The 20,624-nt window shown below is 40.2% G+C and overlaps 1 protein-coding gene across 2 annotated transcripts in view; it reads left to right on the top strand.

Annotated features, from left to right (window-relative positions):
• Positions 1 to 20,624, top strand: part of plekhg5b (pleckstrin homology domain containing, family G (with RhoGef domain) member 5b) — a gene marked incomplete at its 3' end in the record, with an annotated part of 81,168 nt that overhangs the window by 20,330 nt on the left and 40,214 nt on the right. For both annotated transcript variants that reach the window (XM_082519074.1, XM_082519077.1), the window contains exon 2: positions 7,296 to 7,372. In XM_082519074.1, coding sequence (XP_082375200.1) covers positions 7,296 to 7,372 — 77 coding nt within the window. The remainder of the gene's footprint in view (positions 1 to 7,295; positions 7,373 to 20,624) is intronic.

The raw sequence follows: 20,624 nt of genomic DNA, 5'->3' as shown, positions 1-20,624 counted from the left end.
TTAAAATTGTAAATTGGGTTTAGTTATGTCCCTTCATTAATGCTGTTGCATTGAAAAAATACTTTTGATGGTACTCGGTGCATTTAAAAAGCAACACTTAGAAGTCCTGAGCAAGAAACCATGAGGGTTGGAAGATCTGTTTCACTATGGCTTTGATCAATAGTGAAACAGATCTCCTAACACGTAAGCTGAGGACACTCTGCGGTCTCCTCTGAGGTGACATTGACAGAACAGCCATGTATGATCTAGGATGAGAACAGGCTGGATTTACATAATATTCATCTTAGCAGTAGTTTGCTAAAATGCATAGCCACTTGGCAGTCATAGGCAGAATGCTATTAATAGACCCAAAATATAAAGTCCTAAAAAGGCAACTGTTAAACACTGTTTGTACTGATTGTATGTCCCATGTGGAGCCCTCATTAATGCACTACAGCTGTGACTTAAGTCTATGAGGGTTTAGTGATTAGGCCCAAGGTGGGAGATTGAGAGACTGATACCAACGTTTCTGTTTTCTCCAACCTGATAAATCCGACTTGCAACTGGTCCTGACTGAGAAACAGCCCAGCACATAACTCCCTGCAAAACTTCTGTTTGTTGTCTTAATCCTTTTTTTAAGGACTGCAGGGAGGTTTTGCTTTACTTGGACAGAGCCAGATTAGCTGGCCCCCTGATTCCAAACTTTATGGTAATGAAAGCTAACTGCCTCCTGGTTCCAGCTCCGTAAGTTTTATTTGGCCATACAGATGAGGGTGATATTGCTCTTATCATTTAGTGCTGCATCAATAAACTATGTGGTCAAGCAGTCACCAAAATAGCTAATATGCACTATAGCAGAAATAAAGCAGCACTATTGCACTTTTTAAACCCGTCCTTTCCTTAATTTTTTTCATATCTACACTTAATTTGGGAGATGGATGGAATTTATGCTAATAGCATTAACTATTAGCGACTCATCTCCACAGCTCTGGCTTCAATCGCCCAACTTTTCTGTCTGCTGCGCCACGGGTGCTGATATGTCCGTCTCTATGCCAACTTTCCCTGCCCGTATGGCATCCACCTGTCTGCCATCTGTGTTTGTCTCCCAGGAGTGCTTTCATATCTATCTCCTGGCAGAGAGGGGTGTGTTGCATTACACGAGGGGGTGTGGGAGTAGAGGAGGCCGTTAAAGTCTCTCAAAAACAACATGTGAAGACGAAGAGAGGAGCCAAAGTCTGTGCAAACGCAAACATAAGCTCACCCTTTCTCCATGTACCATGATGCGACCGCACCAAACGGAAGGCAGCACGAAGCATTCTTGAGATTCCTTGTGAAATTGTGCCGAAGGCTTACGGTTAAACGCGCGCCCAGCTCTGTCTCTGCCCACCTCATGGTGAAGAAGAGACTAGTGAACAGAGTGAGGCGTGATCGAGTGGTGGCTGAACTTGCTGAGAGTTTCATCTCATACCAAATCTTTATCCTGCAACTGAGGTGTGCTGGGGTCACTGACCATTTGTAAAAAAAACCCTCCTCCCTGAGCAGCCTTGGTCCTCTCATAGGTTGTTTGGGACAGTAGCCTGTGGCTTTGGATTTCTCTGTTTAATCTAATACACTTGGAAGTTGATGTGCATTTTTGTTTGCAAATAAAAGACAAAGCACAAGTGCCAAAGCAATGAATGGATTAAATGGCGTGTTTATAATCTGCTAATATTAGCAGTCAGCCTAAGCAGCTTACAGTCTGTAGTAGGGTTTGAGTTTACGCTAAAGCCAAAGAGTGCATGTGGACATTACAGCAATAGCTTTTTATTTCAAATTTGTTATTATTGCATTTGTTTTATTTCATTGCATTTCACTTTGTCTTGCCAGTTCTTTGAATTGCACTATTCATTAAAGTGCGACATATTTAATATTTAACTGACTGATTGGGGCAGCTAAAGGTTATAATGAATATAGTTAGTGTTTACAACTGGCAGATCCACTGTGTAGTATCTCCCTGCAGTGTATTAGCCACTTCTCCATGTCATAAGAGTTTAATGTTAGACTATCCTGCAGGTCTTTAGTACCCATCTGTACCCATACCTTTAACTATTCTAACAATTCCAAAATTCAGCTCTTAATTCTCATCATAACTGCGTATTTTCTCATGCACTGTGGAGAAAAAAAAAGTATCAAGAAGGTAAGCTAAGCAGCCAGACATGGTTTAGTTTGAATGATCTTATGCATTTCCATCTATACTCGCATCACCAGAAGCTAACGAGCTCTGCAGTGCAAAACAAGAACAGCACTGCTGCGAGATCAATTTCTGTGTGTGAGTCAGAGGTATACCAGATGGCAGAGTGACCGCCTGTGGCAGTGCAGTTGTGTAGGCTCCCATTGTGCTAATGGTAATATGGTAATGTGTTTTGCAAAAAATAAATAGATAAATTAATTAATAAATATTTTTTTTGATATACTGGGTCAACCTGGAGATTCATACACAGTAAACACGTAGTGTGCTCTTTTTTTAAACCTAACCAGCGAGCCAGTGAAAAGGCTGCAACCAATGATTATACTTACCTTCAGTTAATCTTGTCTCCTTTATAAATAAAAGTGTGGAAATTATAAATTCTCGGACTTTATTCATTTTGCTATTATTGGTCTGAACAGCAGTCCAGAATTATGAGGTGTTCAGTATATGATGTCACAGAAAGACTGACATTTGCCTGGGCTTGTAGCAAGCGTCTACATTTGGTGGAGAAGTGAAGAGACTGTTGAAGTGTTGGAACATCATATTCATAGATGCATCATTCTCATCGCAGAATAAGGACAGGCAGACTAGTGTGCATGATTAAATCTGGCCTCTGCTGCTTTGGGCTTATTTATGGGGCTGGTTTGGATACCTAATGTTTCTTTGCCTCGGGCATTGTCTCTCTGCGGTGAGCAGGCCGGCGGAGAGCTGTGTGGATGGGATGCACCCGTCTCTTTAGTGTGCAAGCTCATTGTCTGCTGTCACGTGTGTGCGTGTATGGTGTGTGCTCGTGTTTGCTTTTGGCTTAATCAGCAGTGCTGAGTTCAGAAATTCCAGTTCATCAGAGAGAGAAAGAGGGAGAGTCAGCAAGATATGAGCAAGTAGGAGAGAAGATGGAGGTTTGGCACATAATGGTGTGATTATACGATAAAAGGAAGGATGGTCATGAGGAAGAGGGCTAAGGAGAGGAGAGCTTAGCACTGAAATGCTATGTTGTGGGTCGAAATCAAGGCGAGAGAAAGCCATCCATAAAGCTGCATTCATGTGTTGTGTTCCTTTTGTTGTGGCAGTGTTACTGTTGGCCAGTTGCATTGTGTCAAATCAAGAAACGTACCTTTCATCGCAGCTTTGCTAACATTTCTGCACATTTCTTTATTACTGTTCTGTGCTGTGATTATCTAGAAGGCAGTAATAAATTACACCGTTGCCAGTAAGATGATTTCTAGATGGTTTTGTATGTTGAATTCAAATCTGAAAGTAGATTTGAACCCAACATTTCAAATTTGGATAAAATCTGTGTCAACAGGATTTATGCAATGATTAGACTCCAGTTCTAGTTATCCTGGTTTCTTTTCCTTCTTAACTTTTCTCAGGTCCTGTGTAGGCTCTTTGTGGAATTCTTTCCTTTGTTTCTTTTGACATGATTTACAGTTAAGAGTTCATCTGCTATAGTTTTTCTTAGGCCTGCTACTTCGTCTTTTCTCCCCCACTTGTCTAATTTCCTTTATTTCTAAGGACATGCTGCATGACATGGTAAGATATGGCAGGTTTTTTGGCTAATAGCTCTTTGGAAATAACCTTGTTGGTGCAAAAATGCTATTTTATATCTGACAAACTGCTTTATCTTTGGCATTTTTAATTGATTCAGCTAAATAAATGGGAACAAATGATACTTTTGCCACGTGCTGTACAATACAAGAATGTCTAGCTCCTTGTAAGCAAAATGTAAAGAAATTGTAATTCTTTTCATTTATCTCTGCATGTAAACAAGCTTAATATAATTCGGTGTGTTACCATTAGTGTATATACTTGAATTCTTCTTCATGTTAGGAAGGGGAGACTTCCCTGTGTCTCTCTCCTTCCTTCCTTCCTTTCCTCCTGTGAGGTGCACGTATGCAGCACCACTGCACAATTAGCAGTTAGCGTTATACATGTGGATAGCGCTACATAAGTCACGAGTATTAAATTGTTTCCCTACACCGACCAACTTTATGTCTAGAAACTGAGAGTGAAGCCCTCACTGTCTAGCTGCTTTCACATATGTACATGGGAAAACTCAACTAGCTGTCTTTAACCTGGCAGCACACACGTACAAGGTGTGTGTCATGCTCTCTATACCATGGTAGAGTAGCCCGGGTTATTGTCGTGATGCCTACAAAGTGAATGTGTGTCCTTTGCCTAAACCAAAAGTGTATCCAAAAGTGAGAATGTGACTCATGCAGATAGTTTGTTTTATGATAAATGTGATGAAAGATTACTTTTGAACAGTACACCAGCACACCTGATTTGCCTGGCTGTAGTTCATGTGTGAAAATGGTTTCAGTATGCTTATGGATGCTGACCACAAAAAATACAGTGGCCTTTTGTTTTTTGGATCTTTCTCATTGGTGGAGCTGGAAAATGTGGCCAAAAAACCACTTTTGCAACTGGCACAGTTAAACCATGAAGAATACATTTACAGGCTGCAAAAAGATCTTGAGTATGACGTTAAATGTTGTGTATAGACCCTTTCCCTTAAGTTGTGGTTGGCCAACCAAGTTTATTTTTATTTATTGATTTATTTTTTAAACCATAACCAGTGTCCAAATGTTTAGGTCCACTTTGGATTTTGTGTTTACTGCTTCACCTCCCTGCATTGACATCTGAGATCACACCGATAAGCCAAGTAACATTTGTTTTGTGGACGACTGTAAACTCTCGCTGTGGTAAAGACTGCTCTTCCTCTTTGGGAAACTCTCCATAAAAGCTGGAGGCTCCCTCTGTAGCCTGCTGCTTGTAAACCCCGAGGGAAACATTAACCTGAGGCCCGCTGGCAGAGGCCACTGTCAGAGCTGAGAGCGCGTCTCGGCCTGCTCCCAGCACAGCAGACACACAGGAGAGGCCCATTTTCTTCTTTTTTTCCCAGAAGGTGGTGGAAGCTTTACAAAACAGGCTAGGCCTCTGCTCTATCACTTTAAATGGCTTTAAGGGTCGTGAAGGTGTTTGGGTCACTCTTTCAACATCTAAACTGTTGTTTAGATTAGTTGTTTACTGTTGTTTACCGTCTAAACAAGTAATTTCAACAGTTTAGGTGTACTGGCATAATTTTTTACACACATTTGGTGTCCCCAGAAGGCCAATCTTCATGTCTCATTACTGACATCCTGACTTTGTTTAGGGTTAAAATGGATGATTTTAGCTTTAGAGCATCTCAGCAGTGTTTTTAATAGAATATCATGAATTTTTTGTACATATTTGTGTCAGATCTACTTTAATGTTAATGTTTGATGTGTATGCGTTAGTCCCCGCAGGGAAATTACTCCTCTGCATTTAACCCATTCACCCAGTGAAGCAGTGGGCAGCCACCAATGCAGCGCCCGGGGAGCAGTGTGTAGGCACGGTACCTTGCTCAGGGGTACCTCAGGGTAGCTGTTCAGTGGAGTCGAACCCCCGACCTTCCGATCATGGGGCAACGACTCTACCTACTGAGCTATCCCTGCGTTGCGTCATTACAGCATGTCCTTGTTGCTCAAGTTTTTAACTCTTTGCTCCTTAAAGATGACATGTGAGGACCTCCCTTGTACCTTTAATAACTAGCCAGCTTGGAATCTATCACAAATGACCATTAGAATAGGTTTGGGGGTTTTCCAAGGATATCCCTACTAAGGTGATCACTTTTTGTTCTGGAAGCAGGCCAGAAATATGACAGAAACTGCTGAGTTCCTATAAGAGAAACAAGGTTGACCCCTATTGGGCATCCAAGAGGGGAAAAAGTTGAGGCACATAGTGCATTTCTGGTAGGGACGTTTTGTTGCTCTGCTGGGAAAAAAAAAATCACAAAAACCTATTACAATATATCAAAAACTGTTTTCTGACCAGATACTTATAAAAATTAAGTTTTTCAGTTAAGTTATCAGGGCTTTGCGTGCTATATGTGAACTGAACATATAAATATGACCTATAGACATGAGCATTTTATCCTGAGGACCTTGGGACAGTCTCACCAAGCTGCTAACATGACTCTAAACCCCGAGTCCACTGTTGAGTAACTTGACTGCACACAGGTTGACCCTTCCCATCACAGCTGGGAAACCTCTGGCTCAGTGGTATGCACCAATTACAATGTTTTTCCGTCTTCCTCACCAGCACCCTTTACCTGTGATTGCAGCTGCAGCCAAGTGGATGACTCAAGGTGACTCGTTTCTGTGTGCGGGCTGTGAGCAGGGCCTCGTTTCTGTGATGACAAATTGGTGTTTTAAATTTGACCTTCAGTTCAGCCACTAAGTGACTTCATTTCCTAGCACCAGTCCTCCTCTGTTTAATGTTATTTTATTGGTGCAAAAATAGAGACTAGATTATTAGTGAAAGTTTTACTAAAAAGTCCTGTCATGCGTGGAAACTGCAGATCTTTTGGAGCGAGGCTCCTTCTGTTTTACCCTCCTGGCTTTTACTTTCTCCTTTCTTCACATGTATTCTCTGCTTTTCTCATTAAACGGTCAGATAAATATTGGTGTGCTCAGGGCCTCTGTTATGATATTTTTATCGTATGTGTACATGTAGGAGATGTAGATGTAAACACTGCCTTTTATCGTGCCCCCCGGTGTAGCGATAGCCAGCTAGTAAGTAGACTTTAGAAGTTTATTTGACAACAGTGATTTGTTATTGTGCAGCAGAGTGCTGCGAGCTTGCCCATGATGAGTGCACTTTTGTACAAAACCCAGATTGGGGCTTCCTCTCATTTGCTCCATTTTCTTCCTGTCTGTTCTTGTCATTTCTCTCTGATCTCCTCCCAAAAACACACCCCACCCTCTTCCCTCTGTTTACCTTCCCTTCATGAAATCTCTGTAGCCGAAGTTCTTTTTCTTTTTTCTTTCTTCCATTTTTTTTATTATGTGGCTTCTAGGTCTCTATTACTGTGTGTTTCTTGTGCTCGTAGTCGCTCCATCCTTATGTAAACACAGGCAGCGACTTTTAGTCTCGCTGTCTGCAGTACGTTTTTAAAACTTTACCAAGAAAGGTGTGTTAATGGACGTGCTGCTGGCTGGGTGGCTGGTTTGGTGTTTTTAGTGATACAGAGGGAAATCAAACTGACCCGTGTGTTCTGTTTCAGATGAGAAGCCCGTCCAGGAGGACGATGGGGTGGTGTGCCAACATCCCGAGTGTCCTGAGCGGCGGAGGGCCTCTAAGGTAAGATCCTTAAGGCTTGAAAGGCTGTGCATGAACACATTTCACTTTCAGTGAGATGGTATAAAAATGATTATTGGCGTAAGTCCGTTAACTAACTGGGGCAAGGTCTACGTCTGCAAGGACAGGCTGCAGGGAATGCAGTTTTTATACCCAAACTGCAGCTCCTCCTGGTAATGTCTATGTGTGAATGCAGAGCATCATATTATTTATTCCTTACATTAATTGGACTTTGAATTGGACAAAGTCCATACAAGCTCTGAACTGGCCACCAGTTAGTTTTAAGCAGTTAAATGATAATAACACAATTAAAATTATTTCAAGCAATTCAAGCGTAAAAATCCTGGTTTCCAGCGTGATGGAAGAAAAGATCCACACTACTGCCACATCGTCCAACAGCCGAGTCAGAAACAGTGATGGAAAATCATGTCCGCAGACACAAAAATTAATCAGGTTACTATATGACTATATTGAGGTGTTTTGATTGAGCTAACAGTAGCCATCAGAATTTGTTTGTAATGTTAGGTTTTTACAATATTTTCATGAAGTCTAACAAGCTTACTATTATTTATTACCAGCGTTATGCGTCCATGTCACCTGGTTTTACACCCGTGTACATTTGTGAGTAAATTTAAAGTCATCAGCAGGTTGATGTTATATATAATGTGCTTATTAAATTTTTGTCTTGGAGTTTAATGAGGAAAAAACAAAATGATGAAAGATACCAAAATGCCATATACCTGCATTATTTCTTATGTCCAGCAGGGGGCGAGTACTCTGGTTCCAAAAAGAAATAGTCAACATTAGCCCTTGTTTCCCTAACTATGACCTCAGTAAACACTAATAAAGTTACTGGTTTCTTATCCTACTGCGTTCAACACAATTCTCATTTTAAAATGTATGGTCCCACTAGAGTCAAAAAGGCCCATAAAGGAGGGAATGGTTTCACGCAGATTTAGCTTGTAATGAACGCTATGGCCACATTTATGAAGGTATTTTGCTGAACATAGCTATTTGTATGCGTTTTGGCCTTTTCAATGAAAAGTGAATACTGAAGATTACTGTTTTGGAAAAACTCCTGTTGAGGTAAAGCTTTTTGAAAACTCCATATGTCTGCACAAAGAAAACAGACTTGAGACTGCATACATGTAGCTGTATCCTGGCATATCGCTATCCTATGAATGTGGAGCAAGATGGCGACAATTGACTCTTTATTTACTGTATGGATTGTGCATGAAATGGAGTTGATGACTGAGCCTTACAGATGCTGGCAGGTGTACAGAGCAAAGGTAGCCATCCACTTGTGTTGATGTAGTTCTATAACAGACAGCTGGACAGGAGTGGTGTCAGGTCTTGACTTTATCTTTTGGGACTAAAAACAAACTTAGTTCCATGCTACACTCACAGTAAAGGAAGTACTTGGGGCGGATGGATGAATCACCAAAAAGCCTGACTTGGACATAGAGACCGCTGTTTGCATTCCACTTCCTTCTGACAGTCAGATGGGTTTCTTTAAACCATAATGATAATGGTTGTTTTTTTTCTAACCTTAACCAAGAAGCTATTATTTTAACCATGATGACGAAGGTCCTCTAACATTAACAAACCAGTAATTTTAACCACCACACGTTTCCCCATCTTTAACAAGTACTTATTTTAACTCAGACCGTGAACATTCCTCAACCTGAAACAAATCTTTTTTGCGCCTAACCTTAACCAAAGTTAACCTGGTGGGATTTTAATACAGATGTCAGAGAAGTAAAAGCTTTTGTGTGACATTCTGAGCGAAGCTACACGGGATGTGATTAGTAAGATGTCCAATGTCTTAAACTACAAATTAAAAAACTTTGTAATGAAAAGGCACAAACCCTGACTAACTCCTCTTGGCCTGAGTGTTTGAATTTAATTAGATTTAGCCTGACAAAATGCTGTTGTGGTACAGTACTGCGAAAGGCGAAGCAGAGTGGGAAATCTGCTTTTCTTCTTCTTTAGGTGTTAAAAGTGGCGTGAGTCTTGGGGCTCTGTGTCTGGCCACCAGACTGTGAAATGAATTATTCCTTTGAAGCCACTGGTTTCTGAAAATGGGAGTCTGGCCAGAAGACCAAGGGAAACCGCCATAGTGTCTGGCTGGTCACTCGCTAACTCTGGTTTGTTTTAGTTTGTCTGCTCTGCCCTGACATCTCCCTCCTGCCGCTAAAGCTGGGCATTAGACAGATTTCCTATTGAAATGAGATGTTGTCTCCTACTGTCCTCTCTGTGGAAACAATGGAAAAGGAAGATGACACGGAGAAAAGATTTTGAATTCAGGCAGGCCTCTGGAGAGAGAGAGAGACGAGTTATATATAGTTTTTCTCCATGGCAACTGAGAATAATGAAATGGGGGAAAGAAGAAAGATACAAAGTGCTTAACCTGAACTATTCACACTGTCTCTTTCCTTTCTCCCCACATAAGTCTCCAAAATCCACTTTTCCTTAAAGACAAAATCACTTCAGACTGTCTGGCCCCTCTTGCATGACAAAGTCTGTCCTGTTTTTAGGATTTGTGTGCCGAGTTGTAAATGAGGCAGGAGGCTTTCTCCTTGGTCAGGGTCAGGCTTGACGTTATTATGTAAGGAGATTATAGAAGGGCTTGTATCCAGGTGCGGACTGGGACAGACGGGAGGAGAACAAGGCTGACGGCAGATACAAGGTGTACGGTCTTTTTAGGTAACACAGAGGCTTTTATTTACATTGTGTTTCAAACAGTTATCACCTTCTTCAGATCGCTAAGCTCCATTAAACATTCAGATGTTACTAAACTTCTTCATATAAACTTAAAAATAATTCAATTATTTGTGTATTTTCAAGTGACGGACTAAAAAATGAATCCAACACAAGTGCTCACACTGCAGTTCCTCCGATGCTCATCTCCAAAAGCAAATCAAACCTGTAGACTCCCATGTGTAGTTACAGCCTAGAATATATTTTTTGTTTCTATGCTTACTAGCAGCTAATTTCACCCTTTCAAATTACTTTTTTTTTAATAGCACAGACTGTTAAATGGTTTCCAGTCGCTCTCTGCTTTGTGACTTTAGGTTAACTAATTTGATTTGCAGGACCTTTTGACCATGTTTGTTTGTAGTCTTTGTGACTTTGAGTCCTTTTAATACAGCAGTTAAAAAAAATATGGCTTGCTGTGCAGTTAATTGTGCAAACAGACCAATGAAATTTGACATCACTGAATCTATAATCTGATGGGTTTTTTGTTTTGTTTTTTTCTTTTCTTTTCTTTTTTTTTTGAAGATGAATTCAAGTTTTAGTTTTTTGTGTTAATTTGGTATTTTGCTTATTAGTGTCTCAGCTGACTCCAGGTTTCACCAATCTTATAAACGGTACATTGCACAATGACTGAAACTAGCACCACTGAATATACAATGGGCTGAGAGGTCAGTTCCTTGATCGTTAATATGCAAATTCTCATGACCATTGATCAACCACTACTGATCAAGGCCCATTGATCAAAGACCACTGATGAGGATGTCTACATCCTGGACAGGGAGGAACGCTGGTTTGAGTGCAGAGTCAAGGAGGCCATTTACGTGAAAAGGGAAAGACCATCTCTTAATCGAGGAGGGGGCCTAAGGGTACATCTTTTACCATCTTTCAGTAATGCTGTGATTGCAGCCATTCCCCAACTCTCTGTGAATGGTACTCATGGCCATTGATCAGCAGTCTTTGATCAATGGACCTTGATCAGTAGTGGTGGATCAATGAGAATTTGCATATTAATTATCAACTGACCACCCAGCCCATTGCTGCTTCAGTGGTGCTAGTTTCAGTCATTGTGGAATGTACTGTTTAAAAGATTGGGGAAACTTCCAGTCAGCTGAGACTGAAGCGATCACTTGGATGAGTGACAAAACGTTTTTCCCACTGAAAGCGCTACATCCAGATCAACAGAATCAACCTTTTGGGATTTACTTACCTGGATGATTGAGCATGCATCAAGACACTTTGCTTTGAGGGGTTTTTGAAGTCTGTACAGTGTATACAGTACTACACTGATATTAACTCCTGTTCGTGAATAAAGCAGAGATGAACTCTACAGTCAATAAGTGCACTTGAATTGTATTTTCTGTTTTACTGCTAATATGTAATAATTCCACTTTCAAAGTGTAAATATTAACAACAGTTCATTATATTGAAAGACTTAAATGTGCTTAATGGAAAAAGTGGAAGAAACTACCTGCAAAGTGTGCAATATCTACATGTAAAATATCTACAGACTTTATCTTAAGTCAAAAGAAATGCGTTGCATCTGTTTGATTCAATCTTGTACCATCATAAAAACAGGTTTTGTAAATATATAGTACTCTATATACTAGACACATTAAAATTAAGCCTCTAAAAGCCACCTGTTGGCTGTATAATGAGTAGCAAGTGAATGGTTTCAAATGAAAGACATTCATTGAAAATATTGTTTTAAGTGAGTCACTGGTGTTATTCTTGCACCTCGATCCTACACTGCCTGTTTCTGCTCTAGTGAGGAGTGGATAACCCAAGATGTCACAATTCCTAACGCTTCTGGTAACTGTATACTTTAACATTGAGGGTGAGTCATTTTACATTTTTTGGTTTCCAGATCATGAAAAATCTTTTTTGTTGTGTACTGGAAGATGTTGTGATATTATTCATGCTCACAGCTGTTGCTCAATAGTAGAACTTGTATTGTCTGTAACAAGCTTTAAGCAGCAGGGGGCATTTCATGGCCGCCCTGACCTCCAGGTCTGCTGCTGCTTATTCTCCGCCAAAGCTCAGTCTGACTAGCGAGAGCCACATTTCTCAGAAGAATTTGAGCATAAATATATCCCTCGACTTTTACCCACTCCACCCACGAAACCGATTTAGACACATCAAAGAAAGCATTTTTTACTAAATAAAAAAAACACATTAAACTTTTATATTTCACTTTAAGAGTTTTTGAAATGACTCCCAATCATCTCTTTGATATGTCGGCAGCTTGGCAACAAGCTACACTGCAGGCACAAATGCATAGAGAGAGAAAGCGAGTCTTGGACTTGTAATGCTCTTTTTCAGCTGTTTTATTCCCAGGCAGGCTTGCCTTTAGTCTCCTCCTGCTATATATCAGCTCCCTGGTGAGGCTGTGTCACTTCTAGTCGCAGCATGACTGGCTGGGACTTGAATGAGTCCACCTGGGCCATAATTTACTGGAATCACACCAGGTGTCACCCTGTACTTGTGCTGCTGTAGCTCAGCTGTGCCACCACGTTAAAAAGCAGAGCTCCTAAAGGTTCCTAAAAGGATTTTAAATGGCCCAACACATGTGTTTCCACGGGTTTTTTGCTGGCATGTTTGGATACTTTTGGTTTCCTTAAGTCAGAGGGATTTGAAATCCGTCTGCAGGTGTCTGTCTGAAAGATAATGTTACAGGGTGGGTTCTCGATTGAGGTGGTGGGATACGGTAGTGCGTGCTGGTTAGTGCTCACTGCTAGTCTGAGCTTGCTTGCTGGATTGAGGTACAGACAGAGAGGAGTTTATTATCCCCCTCCTCCTTCGCTTCTATCCCACCGGTCCCCTTTATTTCCCTCCCTCCCTCCTTCAGGATTGACATGACCAGACAAGTGACTCGCAAGGCGTGGGTTGCTTTGCCAACGGGCCCCTCCCAGTCCAAACAGCTGGAGGCACAGGGATAATGTGTAGAAAGTGGAAATTGACAGAAGCACAAAGGATGAGGAAATGTTTAAGTCAGCTGGATCCCCCCCGGTCTCTGTACGTGCATTGTGTGAACTTTAAGCTTCTTTCTGTACGCTTGTGTCTCCAGCTACTCTCTTCCAAATAGTTGCTTTTTAATGTGCTCCAGGTTTGGACAGATCTGGGTAAACGGCATCATTTTTTTTAGGCAGCTAGGACATGAAATAATTCTCAGCAAGATTGAAACTAAAGTGTGCTTTTATTTATTGTTGAATTGAAGTAGAAGTGAGTTTATATGACTGCTCCCTTAGAAGGCTTCTGTAACAGGGATTTTGATCTCAATGGGACTTCTTAGTTAAACCAAATATTAGGAAAAGTGGCAATAGATTTGCTGATAACGTCTAGATGTAAAAAGATGTATGAATCATTTTAAATTCAGTGGAAGAATTCCCTCTGTCCTGACTCATGATGATATGGGAACCTTATTGAAATAATTACACGAAACTAACATCAGTGCTGTATTTTACCCTGTTTTTCATCGTTTTAGAGAGATTGGAAACTCTCATAGTTGTATTAATTTGTTGCACCTTCTTCTTCTTGAATTGTTAATGCCTCCAGCTGGAGAACTGGCACCAACAGCTTTTTTTTTTTCTATTTCTATAAACCTAATATCTGAATAATGTCAATGTAATATCCATTTTCTTTAGTCAGTTTAATGTGCACACAGTTAAAGTTGCTCTGTATTTGGACATGTGGAGTACATCTCATTTAATCACTCATGTTTCTGGCTGGCTTCCATTTTTATAAAAAAATTTCTCTTTTCCCTCTTTTGTTCCCACTCTTTTATGTTTTATGAGCAATCCTTTGCTTATGTTTAATGGTAATTAATTTTTATTAGTCACAGTCTTATGCAATATACTTAGACAGAATCACCTTATTACTCGCAGCTGACTCATTCAGTCTGTTTTTCTTTTTAGCGGCTATCAGTTCATTTTGTCACGAATGTTTCTTCTTTTATAAGCACAGACACAGTGGATCTTCAGATTTGACCTTGCTTTCTGTTCCACTGAACTGCTCAGTTGAAAAGTCACACTTAACCGACACTGACAGGGACCTTCCGAGGCTGCTAAGTAAACACGTTCATTTGGCTGGATGCCTACTTTCTATATCTTTGAGGGGGATCTAGGGTGAAGGGTATTAGGCATTATTTCCTGGTAGAAATGGCTTCGGTTCTAGGTGTCATAAGCCCCTTTCAGACATACCCTCCTTTCATTAATCTCAGTGTGTCAGCTGTATGAATGAGCAGTCTTGTTCTTGTTGGAAGAGGCACAACTGCAGTCTTGCTATGGGACAGTAATGTTTGCTTTCAGTAAAGGACAAGTCTGAACTACATATAGTAACATTACCAAACAGGCACATCCTCCCACATGCATCTTTGTGAGTTTAATTCACTAGAAGATGTGTTGAACAGCAATGTGTATATAATGACATTTTAAAAAAAAAAAAGTATCTCAAAGCACTGAAAACAAACACCTGAGGCAAACCAATGAAGAAAGACAAATAAGAAAAGCGAACAAAGTTAATACTCCAAGAGAGTCACTCTTTGTGAAATTGATGAAAGAACCAAGCTAAATAAAGCAGGTACTGACAATAACTGTGGCCATAAAGGCAATAAATCTTCTGCTCATAACTTAAAAGGAACCTACGGTATGTCTAAATAACAGGACACCATTGTATGATTAGTGAAGCCAGCAGTATTACATACCCAACATCTGAAAAAGGCAGCATATTTTCTCTAACAACTCACCACTTGCCTAATTGTTCTTGAATCTTCAGCCTGGGAGGATTCACAACTTTTTCTGAAAGCTCATTCAGCATGCATGGACTCTAAAACAGCTGTTCTACATTCATACTATCCACTTCTTCTGCTCATTTTTCTGGATTCATTGGGTCTTTTAGGAATTTCCAGTTAATGTTAGAAAATGGGGAAAAATGGCTGTGTATATTTGCCTTTTTTCACATCATGCAGCTTCTTCCAGTATCTTCAATAGAGAGCTGCTGATGGTGATTTATCTCTGGACACAACATACATTATGTTCATCAATATTCTTCACAGCTTGTATTGTAATTTAGACATTAAAGTCTTGAAAAAGATGTCAAAGGATGTGACCTCAGCTATATAAACGTTAGGTTCTTGGAAAGTTTACTCTATGAAGTAACGAGAGACCATTGATTGAAATGGTGGTCTAAAATGCTTTGGTTATTCCAGAGTGAATTGAACATTACAGGAGCTGAGGAAATGTTGCCTAATTACATTTCAATATGAAGCTTAGTACTGGAAAACTATGGTCGTAATTAGCTTTTTAGTCCATGCTTTACATTCAGAGATGAATACACTGATGCTGTTCAGAATCACTATACTTCTACTTTTTTACTGCTAAAGCAATTTTCGTTGTTAAGATTGTGATGTAATTGGTAAAAATCAACTTTTACTAGACGACCTTATTAACTAATGCTATAAACTCACCAAATTCACACAGCTTGGCTAAGCTACAGTTAGGTGACTAACATTATCTAGCTCTAACACTAATTAGTGGTAATTGGCTAGCTCTCCAAATTACTTCATCAACTAGTGTGACCCACTCAAACAGTACTGATTTTTACCAACCATAAATTATGCTGTGCTGCAATGCAAAGGTTTCTTAATCACAATTGCTTACTGAAATACTAGTCGAGGCTTGGCTACGCAGTGTGTAGCTAATGCTGCCTGCTTACATCATTCATGATGTACATTTACATACAATAGTGTCATGCAACAGGGCACTTGTTGATATGTGCGGTTTACTGGGTGTTACTGAGAACTCTAAAAAGCTCAAATTATGGAGGATAATAATTAATGTCATGGTGCAATGGGATGAGTAGTAAGGATAATGTAGCACCTTGTACTTTTGCAGCCTTAAAGGCATCATGTCTAAAACCCCCTAAATTTTATTAAATTAAATGTCCTGAACTTATTTATCCATCTATTTTATTCCATGTATCCATTTCAGTTTGGATTGGGTGGTCTGGAGCCTATCCCAGCTGTCATAGGCTTAGAGACAGGGACACCCTGGACAGGTTGCCAGTGTAACACAATGCTAACCCAGAGAAAGGCATTAATCTAACCCCATCCAGAGGACCCACGTAGATATGATAGTATTTGCAGATTCAGTTTTAAGGAACTTGAACTTAGGAATATAAGTATTTATTGCATATACTCTCTATATAACTGTAAAAAAAATGGAAACATCTGACAGTTCAAACCAGAGATTTGGTGTGCTATCCAGTAAAGTCTCAGTTATAAGAACAGTCTGGATTAAACTGTCTGGCCCTCTCTTGCATTAAAACGTTTTGTTTTGATTCACTGTTAATCATCTCTTTGTTAGGATCCTGTTTGTTATATGATTGACCAGTCTGCTTGAAGACATTAAAACCAACACAACAATAAGGAAAAAGTGTGGAAAGCTTTAGTGAAATAATAACTTTAATTCGCAATTGGCTTTTTGATGTGAACACTATTACTTTAAGTAGTCTTGGAAATGATTTTGCTACCTTGAGAAAGACTGAAATCATAATCTTTGTTGCTTCAGTGTAATCTTTTGTGTTACGTTGCACACCACGCTTATCCTGTTAAACACAATAATATCTTCTGTGTTTTGGGTTATTACTCAAAAGTGATATTCCCACAATTATGTGGACATTTTTCTTCAATGGCGTAACACTGTTGCGTGGATCCCTGCCACGGTGCAAGCCACAACAGCTCCGTCTTCTTCAAACAGACACGCAGCCTACATCTAAAAGGCAATCAGCAGCTCTTTTGCCTGTGTCTACTTTTCCAGCTCTGTGAAACGTTTCGTTCCAGAGAAAGACTCTGATGCTGTCTTTATCGTCAGACCCTTGTCACCTACCACTATTGAAGATTGGCAGTGAAATATCAGGTATGACTGTAGCTAATTCCAGAGAAATGGAAGACCACAGTCACAACTGTTGCATTGTCTTCTTTACTTGGAATTTGTAAAGTAGTTTGGATTTTGTTTTTTACACTTTAACTGGAACTTTTACTTGTTTTGACAAGAAGTAATGAAAGTGCGATTTGTGCAATTTTTGAACACGCCCACTAGTGCATCACTGTTTGTAAACATGCTGTTTTTTAGTAATCTGTCTCTTATACTTCATTCATGATGTCAGCTTTCCAAATAAATGGCAAATCATGTTTGGTTTGTGTCAGTCTGTGTTCCTACCCTCACCTTTGGTCACTAGCTCAGGGTAGTGGCTGGAAGAATGAGATGTCAAGTGTGAAAGTCCACGGTGTGATTGTTTTGGAGAGTAGACTAGAGTCCTCCACATCAGAAGAAGTCAGTTGAGATGGTTTGGCTATGTGTTTTGGGTGTCTCTGGTGACTCCTGGATCAGTTGTTTCAAGCGTGTCCTATTGGGTATGAGTCACCCTGGGGAGATCCAGAACATGCTCACGAGACGCAGAATACGCTAGAGAGTCTCTTTCAACTGGCTTGGGAACATGACCTGGACCAGTGGTAGTAATTGGATGGATGAATGACTGGATGACCAAAGGAGTGTCTCTACCAAATGGCTATATGAACAGATATAGCCATTTGGCTAGCCATCACAGCTATATGAACTACCTGATTTTGTACAATTCCTTTTGTGTCTTTAATAAAGACCTGAACATTTTTATCCTCATACTATGATGGCTTGTAACAAAAAATATTCAAACTACGTAGATGTCTTTTAAATTTTGCATTTTTTTTTTTTTTTTTTACTATTTTAAGCCCTCATTACTTCATAAGTATAGGAGATATCCACATGAAGTTCAAAACATGTTCAAGATCTGTTAAAAATTGCAACTGGATACCTTTTACATCCACCCCATGTGTCACAGTCTAAAGCAAAAAGGTTCTTTATTTGCAAATCTGAGCAGCAATATCAGATGCAATAGGATATGTCAGAAACAATAATTATCATCTTGGATATTTGATCCACTTTCTGGTAATTCAATGGAGAAAACATCAAAGTGTGTTTGGGGTAAATGTTTAAGGATCATATCACCATGCGGGAAAGGTGGTGGATCAAAACAAGTTGTGGCATATTGAAAGGCCACATTTTTCCTATATTTTGTTATCAGAGTATTCATCTAGCTTCTGTATCAAAATAACCTTCTAATATAGTCTGTAAAATATAAAGACGTAACATGGAGAAGAACACATTTCAAAAAAATATCACACTGATTAAATAACTTTAGCTCCTGAGGTCCATTCACTTTGAGCACAAAGGAGAAGATGGGTTGTAAAGAATCAGCTGATTCTTAATTTTTCACACAGACTCAAAGTATGGATGCGATGACGGTGAAATGTGGAAAAAAGCAAAAGCCCGTCGACGTGGCTCGGTGGAAAGAAAATCAGCGTGATGGACATTCCGCAAAAACAAACAAGATGGACAATGACTTGTGTGCCTCTGTCCATACATTGTCTCCACAGGAAGTGCAAACACTAGTTGGTGTGTGTAGGGGGATTAGGGACAGCAGTTCAATCCCATCCAAGAGGTTCCCAGTCAGGAAACACCATCGCAGTGGACTGGGGAATAACAGGAAGAGGGTACCTACCCGACTGACGCTCCTATGGAAACGGTTGACCAATGTAGCCTAGCTTCAAAGCGTTAGGAAAAAGCCTAGAATGTAGAGATGGGATGGGAAAACAACCCCCACACCTCCCTTGCATGCGATGAGTCTTCTCAAGCCAAATCCTGCTAATTATTGGTTGTGAGTGTTTTGAGAATGTAAACAACCGCTGCTTAATGAAATGCTTTGAGAGTGGCAGTCAGCACAGCTTAGTTAGAGAGGCGATAATAAGCTTCGAAAAATCTCTAATTTAATGTGTGTTATTATGGCTGTGGAAGCATGTAATGCTTGCTCTCAATTGAAGCCAGACACGAAACTGGAACTTCCAGCAGCATCATGAGTGAATTATTGGTCTTTTAATCTTTTTCCTTACGTGTCTTTTTTTTTTTTCTTCTTGCTGACTTGCTTTTCTTTGTTAGCTTAATGCTCACATTTCCCTTCCTTTTGTCCTCTTTATTTAGCAACTGCCTTGAAGATTTAAAGAAATAAAATCGGGGCTTACAGTTATTGAAGGGTTAATGCTACGGGTAGGCATCAAGGGAAGGCCACTCAAGTCCGCTCCCTCTACAATGGCACTGCCACTGGGGGGCTAATCCTTCTGGGTAATTGCATCTCTGCTATCCACTCTTAAATATAGCCTCCCCCTGATTAACGCTGACAGCGGGGGGTGGTGGAGATGATAAAGATTCAACAGGTCGCCTTGTTTTGAAGTTGTGAGAGAAGAAGAGGTGGAGTTTGTGTATTGTGACCTACCCACTTGACCACTCGATCCTCACCAAAGTCTACCCTTGCCTCTCTTGTGCCCCCCCACCTGAGCCTCAGGGGTCTTGAAATTTTTTTTGCGAGCAGGCTAATTGTGGGGGATTTAAACATGGCTCATCTCAGATTAACCTGAATGACAACAGAACGGAGAGTAGTGGGCTGAGTGTTTGTGGTCAGCGCAACAGACTGTAACAGGAAATTTAGGCTGTAAATCTCACATGCTGTTACACTACAAGCCCACACAAGGCTTCACCCTCCTACACATACCGCACCAAACTAGGGCTACAAGTAATGACTGTTCATTGCACACTATTAATAATTTGTTTGGTCACTAAATGTCAGCAGTCCAAACCTTTAAAAAAAAAAAAAAAATGAACCAGGGACTTTTTTCCTCCTAAGAGGCCAAAGAGAGGACTTATTGATTTGAAACAACAAACAAAAAACTGGCACAAAAAAAGTAGCACATCACAGCTGTTAATCCACAGATTCCATCCATTTATTTTCTTAACTGTTTGTCAAGTTTAGCTGTACCCCAGCTGAAACAGGGTGACACGCTGCCAGTCTAACACAGAGTGAAAGACAGCCAATTTAGAATAACCAATTAACTTAAGCCCACTAACTAACCTGACTTTGGACTTTGGGAGGAAGTTAAAGTATCTGGAGAAAACCCACAAAGATCCACACAGAAAGCCTAAGCTAGCCAGTGGATTTGAACCCAGGGTTTCTTGTGAGACAGTACTAAACACTGCACCAGTGCGCCACCTATTAATCTGCAGATTACCTTTAATTAATTAATCAGTTAAGAAGGAAAGGCTCCACAGTGAAGTGGTTTAAACAAGCCAAAGATCCCTGGTTTGATTCCAGGCAGACCCAAATCCCTTTGGGGTTGTGTCAGGAAGGGCATGAGACGTAAAAATCTGCCAAACCAAACATGCTACCTGCTGTGGCCGTCCTTTGTGAAAAGGGAGCTGCCAAAAATAGTTAATTAGTTTGGACACAAGTCATGTTTTAACAGGCCAGAATTCATGCTGTGAGATAAAAACAAGCAGAAATTCCTAAACCGTTTCTCAAATATTTGTCACTTTTCCTCTAAAGCGACTGACTAGCAAAATTACTGTAAACAGTTGAC

This window comes from Aulonocara stuartgranti (genome assembly GCF_965226115.1).
Source record: "Aulonocara stuartgranti genome assembly, chromosome: 20".
In the NCBI taxonomy this organism is placed as follows: Eukaryota; Metazoa; Chordata; class Actinopteri; order Cichliformes; family Cichlidae; genus Aulonocara; species Aulonocara stuartgranti.
This window is presented reverse-complemented; position numbering and strand designations above follow the sequence as displayed.